The sequence below is a fragment of the Pholcus phalangioides genome, unplaced genomic scaffold, assembly GCF_987345545.1.
Source record: "Pholcus phalangioides strain wild (caught in Gottingen) unplaced genomic scaffold, Ppha-v1.0 ptg000015l_1, whole genome shotgun sequence".
In the NCBI taxonomy this organism is placed as follows: Eukaryota; Metazoa; Arthropoda; class Arachnida; order Araneae; family Pholcidae; genus Pholcus; species Pholcus phalangioides.
This window is the reverse complement of record NW_028301608.1, coordinates 22,509,301-22,516,230: the sequence shown is the minus strand read 5'-3', so window position 1 is coordinate 22,516,230 and position 6,930 is coordinate 22,509,301. Positions and strand designations below refer to the sequence as shown.

Here is a 6,930-nt window from a genome sequence, read left to right as displayed (position 1 = left end):
TTAAATGAGATTTGGGAAAGAAACAAGGGAGAATGAAAATAAATTTTTATGAGCCGTTAAAATGGTTTAATATTTTGAAACTATAGAAAGTATAAAAAATTATCGTTTGAGAATAAGAATGCGGTGATAGAAATTGAATGCAGTTGATCGGAGATGGATAAAAGTAGTATGTTAAATCTGGCATTGTGGCGTGAGGCCACAGGGCATGATATATCTTCTTCAAACCCGAAGCTTCAAAACAGCTAAAAAAATATTTGTAGATTTTATGTTTCTTTAGTGTTTGTAGCATGTAGTAGAAAATAAATTTTTTCTGTAAGTATTCGGGGAGCTTAGAAATTTTAGGTTCCCATATGTGTACCTCAAGATTCAAATGAGTAGAAACACTAAATATTTTAACCATAGTGAAATGTATAGTTATTATTTGCAAATTTACAACATAACATTAAATGACATTAACTCACAACAGGCATCGGGAATTGACATGTGTTATCTTTTTACACGAAGTTAATTATCAAATGGAGAGCACTATATATGCTATTTTTTACACCAAATGGTATAATTTTCGAAACACAATTATTTTTCAAATCTCAAATACATTTGACATTTTGTATAGATCACACTGATTCTTGATTTGCATCCTGGTAATCTCCATTTCGATTGTATTTTCATGTTGCATGTATCGGGGGAAAGTGATTCATTCCATCTCGGTGAACATCTTTCATGGGTTGAGGAATAGCTTACCGCTACTTTTGCTCAGATTTTTCCTCATCATCAGAACTATCCAAATGTGGAAGCCTTTCTCTACGTGGAACTATATTTTCTTTATACCAGCAAAGTGGTTGCTGCACAATAACCATTCTAAATTCAATTAAAGTCTTATAGGCACTCATTCAATTTTTCATTTTTTTATGATACTCAACATACATCACCCAACAATTCAAAATAACAAGATCGACAAAGTGAGTGAAAAGTCTAATAGGCCGTTTGTTTCTTCTTATCACACACACCTGCAATATGCCACGTATGTATCGCACAGGTCAATTTTTCCCATGAATGTACTATAGGCTTTGACTATCGAAGTCTGAAGAATGTCAACTTCTTTTTTCAATGCGAGTTCGTTGGCCTTTTTGTTTATGCTGCTTTTATCAGCAATTGTTTCATCATCTGAGCCTTATTCGTTAGAGTCGTCTCCCCACTAAAAGCTGTAGGCCAGTCATTTTCGCACTGGCGTCAGAAACACCTTATAGATCAGTTTGTTGCAGAATAGCTTCTATTTCACCAGGACTCAAAAATATTAATAAATAAGATACACCCTTCTGATGATTTGAGTAACTAATAATATATATAAAATATATAAACTATATAAAATATATATATATATATATATATAAATATATTATAATAAAATATATAAACAATCCATATAAATATTTATTTAAAAAGTAATTTTAATAATATCAGAAAGCTGAGAGAAAAGTAAATATAAACCCATTTACTTTTTAACTTAATAACAGCATATATATAATTACTTTGCATAATTATAGCTTAATAAATCATTCGATTTAATCTTATATAATAATTACTACATTTTTTTCATGTTATAATTTTTTCAAACACTGATTATGTATAACCAATATCTGTAGAAACAATATGGTAATTATTATGAAAACCTTATCGGAATTCATCAGAAAGTGTATTTCAAAAGGAAGGTAATAGGCATTTCATCAACATGAGCCCTTCTGTCATGCATATGTATCTTCGAAAGCAATACAAATACAACGCCACAACAGGCAAAATGCCCAACGAGGTGGCTGAGAAAAAGATGCCCATAATAAATATGGATGTCATATATTTCAAAAATATAGCAACCCAATTAAAAATGCAATTACAAACTATATGATATTATATATAATATATAATACATGATGATATATATTGTTGATAATTGGGGGTGGGAGAACATTGACAGCAATGTTTCCCCTCAAAATAGTACAGAAATACAAAAATCTCGCATGAGATACTTGGTGTAATCACACCTAAACCTACCCCTCAACGCCTAAGGTACACATATGTGGGAATTTATACAATTCAAGGTGCTGCGCTCAAAAATGACTTAAACAACTAGAAAAAATTATTTTCAGCATGCCCCTATATTTGGTTATCTTAAAATATATCATTTTTAATTATTAAATTCTTGAAAATATATATTTCAAATTCTTTAATTTTTCAAGAACGCCTCGTCGTCGCAATTTTGTCAATCTACATTTGTATTCGCATGTTTTCTCAGGTAATATCATTACGAGTCGCACTTTACCCGAATCAATAAGAAGATTGAACTTTCAGGTATGTGCTAGAAAGATTGGAATTAAGTAATATCTACGATATAATTAGAAACAGGAGATCGTTTAAAAGTCCACATATGTGCACCTCTGGAACGAATAAGATAAGGAAGGAAGGGGCATGTCTCCAGTGGTGTAGATGGCAGCATACTTGCCCGGATTGCAAGAGCGCCTAGGTTCGAATCCCGGCGAGGACCGGATGACTTTTCTTTCCGAGTTCTCTTAGCATAATATCGAGAAAATATGTTTCCTTGAATTTCAATATTGTTTGTCTTGTTAGTTGTTTCAAAGTAATCAATTTATTACTGTTGATAATTCCAATGTTATTGCTGGGTAGTTATTTGTTATAGAGATCAGCACTTTTCATCTCATCAGCACGGGAGGGTCCGTGGACTTCATCTTACCAACAGAAATGATCCGTGGAATATAGAAAGTAAAAAATATCTTTTGTAATGGGCAATTGCGGCTCTAATTTTTTTAAGGTAAGTATCGATTCGGATGTTGATCCAACGACTCCTGGGTGAAGCTGCAGATTTCTTAGAACAGGATACTTATTTTATTCTCACCTTGTATACATATGATCCTATCGATAGATTCTGGACAGCATCATAAGCATATTTCATAAATTCAATATTTCTACAAAAATACATTTATTTCTTTAATCCTACATATCACATACAAAAGAAATGTCATCGACGACAAACTGAAAATTTCACGTTCAAAGTGAAGTTTTCGAAACCACTCGAGATAGGAAACATATCAGAACAAAAAAGAAACCTTTATACATATTTTCTCCGTAGCATCTGGATATTTTCCATGAGGAAAATATTATTACAACAAATTCAGAGATGGCACATCTCTCCTTTCATTTTTTTCCCCTTCCGCTTATATCCTGTTATCCGCGTCGAGGAAACAGAATTCTTGGAAAAGAAACCTATGATAACGGGCGAAATCGGTCTGAGAGGATTTTATTTCGGCAAAAGGATAAGAGAGAAAATTCAGAAATCGAACAGGGAGAAAGGAATCAGGTAATGGACAAACAACATGACAGGTCAGGATGAACAACTTTCTGAATCGGACACGATATTTCTCCTCAATAACAAAAAAAAGTAGCACACACACACACAACAGTCAGGACAATTTTTTTTCCAATCTCTGACTGTGCAATGTCATTTCTGAAAAAAAGGAAAGAAAAATTGGAAATTTTGTTTTTTTTCTCCACCGAAAAATATCATTTGAGACGTTCCATAGCAAAATCCGGCGTCTCACACAAATTGTATTTGCGATTCAGTGAATCTGTTTCCTCTTCTTAGGATTGGTCAGTGACACTGATACCCTAACCTAAAAAAAAGAGTTTTTCTTCCTTATCTTCCATTTCTTATTCAATATATATTTCATCAAAAATTTCAATGCGGACGGTAAAAAATACGACAGTTTTAAGTTAAATTCGGATAGGAAATACATACAGAGTGATTCTGAACTCATGGTGAAGTTTTTAAGTGTGTTTAGGTAAACTTGAATATCATTTTTTGTCAAAGAGGGTCGCAATATTGCTCTTATTGTTAATGAAAAGCTAAATAAAGTGTAACCTCGCTGATAAGTCACTCAGTTATACACCTTTCACGTTTTAAGACGCTTTTTTTCTGTCGCAATCTGTTGCTATAGATTTAAATTTTAAAATAATCAAAATAATTAATTTATTCGACGCAAAATATAATTTCTGTGGTGTTTGGTCAGAACATGATATGGTCAAAAAATGGTTTTTCGATCTAAAAGTAAGTCTTGCTAATTATAACTAATTAGAAGTGAGATAAATGCACAAATACGTGCCGTACGGGTAAACAACATGCTGATGTATGATATTTTCATTTGTATTTGTGCGTATGCTTTATTTTTGATTTGCAAATGACAATTAAAATGCCTAAATGTCGAAAATGTGATGTTGGCGTTATCGTGTTCTGACCAAAACTTCGAGATCTTCCGAAAAAGCCATCATTTATATCCATCAAATGTGCAACATTTTCGTATGCAGTGAAATCATGGTGATTCAACAGTTTTCGTTACATGTTGTCACCGCGAAAGCCATAAATTTTTAGGGAGATTGCTCATGTATATATAAATAGCCAGTGAGCTGGCTGATGGCTATTTAGAGTGGGCACTTAAGTGATTTGTTTATTGCTTATTTCTGAGAGTTGCAGTGATGGTCAAAGAAATGTTTCAACAGTTTTGGCGGTCATGTGCCTTTCGAATCCCCCCTCTAATCTTCTCAGTATCATCCCTATAGGGTAAGGAAGTCCATACACATACACACGGTATAGGTCGGCTCCGAATGAGAGTTATACGACGCACACACACACAGTGAGTTTTTTTGATCATTTTGTGTAGAATTTGCTTTCTGGTTGTCCACCGTTCGTAATTTCGAGAAAACAAAAAACGATTCCTCCAAGAAGAAAAAGAAATTTTGGAAAAGAATTCGACAATAACTCTAAATTAATGACGAAAAGTTGATTTTGCAAACCAGTTGAATACCCCCGTGTCAACTTTGATAACGATTATAAAGCAGAGAAACAAAATCAAAGACCAGGCTGCTAGTTACAAATAATCTACTGGAGAAACTGGAGAAACCGCGAGACACCCAGGCTCTGTCGCAAGAAGCAACGCAAGCACTTTGCCCCCCCCCCCCGAGGGGGGGAACAGGGCATCTCCGGTAAAACCAAAATTTATTGATTCGTCAAAGATTACATATAGTGAAAGGAAATCGAAAATTATGTAAATCGAAGAATCAAATTAATCAAGTTAAAGTAAAGTGCAACGGGCACGGATAATAAATAGTCATGGAAAGTTGTATAAAAATCGTATCGCAAAAGGCGCAATCAGAAATTTGAGTGATCAAGGATTGAATCAAATGACAAGAAGGGCAGAGCACCTCATTGCACTCCGGCAGTTCAATACAGTCATTCTAATTTCTCCGAGACGTCATTAATTAGGTTTGGGATTCATCCTGCTCCTCGCTCGCAAACAGTGCCACCAGCGCACTGTCAGGGTGAAGACGCGGCGATCTCCTTACCGGCGCTGGTACCGGAGTTGCAGGAGCTGGAGGAGACGGATCCCTTATCTTCTCGGGATGTTCCTCAAGGAATTTCACCATTTTTCTTATCTTTTCCTTTGATTCTTCTCGACGTAGTATGCCAAGCATCCATGGTCTGTGTAAATGGGCAGCCGGCGAACAGAAGTGAAAGGGCATCGTTTCTGGACAGCATGTGGCGTAGTGAAGGGGCGTGCCAGGCTCAAGACAAGAGCATTTATCGCTGGCAATCACTTTAAAGCGATGTATGGTTGCTGGGAAAGGCCCATGACCGGTGACAAATAAGATGAGCTCTCGTGACCAGCCCCTGCTCCTAGTATCTACTTTCTTTATAACTTCGTGAGTTGATCTTCCTGACGCCTCCGGCATATCCCAATGCAATTGCCAATTTGCTATCATGTCCCTCCAGAGGAGTGATTTTGCGTGAGAAGCTGGGTATAAGAGTTCGTCGTAAAAGACTCCGGTATTGGTCGCTTCTTTGGCCGCCGCATCCGCAAGCTCGTTTCCCCACTGGCCGTTGTGGGCTTTTACCCAGGAGATGCGTATTGATGGGTGAGATACAAGTATACTCCTTATCTTTCTCGCCATTGCGTTTTCAGAGAGCGGGTTTAGAATGGCCTGGAGACTTGAACGGCTATCCGATCTTATTACAGTCTGCCTCCTGTTTGTAGCTGCATCCAGAGCTGCTGTAAATATAGCGAGCATCTCAGCTTGATATACTGAATTATTTTCTTTTAGTTTAGCAGTCCATTTACGCACGATCTCCGTTCCCACGGTTTTTATACAGGCAGCTCCTGTACCTGATTCCAGTTTAGAGCCATCCGTGTAATATACGACGGATTTCTCCTCAGGTGTATCATCCTCCGAAGATTCTAGGAATACTTGATTGGCCTGCAGAGATTCTGCAGGATGCGAGGTCCAGCCTATAGTTTTTTGCTCGAAGACGTCCGGGACTAATGTTTCCTCTAACAATGGACATGGCTTGTGAAGCTTTAGAAGACGTGTGACTCGTGCCAGGAATTCTATCTTGAGAGATAATGGCGGGAGCCCCAAGATCACCTGAAGAGCATTCGTAGGTGTAGTTCTATACGCACCAGAGATATATAGAAGGAAGGGTCTTTGTATAGAATCGAGCCGTCTGAACATCTGGACCTTGGGAGAATGCCATATTGAAGCTCCATAAGCTATCATAGGCTCAACCACTGTCAAGTAGAGGGATCTCCTCAGAGCCCGTGTCAGTCCCCACTGTGGTCCAGCCATCAGGCGCATCTTCTGAAGAACACGTGACGCCTTTCTCTTCTGTTCTTTGATGTGATCGTCCCAGCTAAGTTGCTTATCGATAAAAACGCCTAAATAACATAGCAACAAATAATCTACTGCCAAAATAAATGAGAGTCCAAGATGGGAAATTTTCCCAAGTCGATAAAATTTTGTTGCAATTGTTTATCTCCAATGTCGAGTCCCAATTTCATAATATTTTGCATTCCTTGTGAGGGTTTTTTTGTC

The 6,930-nt window shown here is 36.8% G+C and overlaps 1 protein-coding gene across 1 annotated transcript; it reads right to left on the bottom strand.

Moving 5' to 3' along the window:
• Positions 1-743: 743 nt before the first annotated feature.
• On the bottom strand, positions 744-6,693 carry LOC149075683 (uncharacterized). The gene is made up of 2 exons (XM_089245478.1): positions 5,659-6,693; positions 744-842 (listed from the first exon to the last, which is right to left on the bottom strand). Exons 1-2 carry the CDS (start codon positions 6,691-6,693, stop codon positions 744-746), a joined length of 1,134 nt encoding a protein of 377 aa, XP_089101604.1.
• Positions 6,694-6,930: the final 237 nt, after the last annotated feature.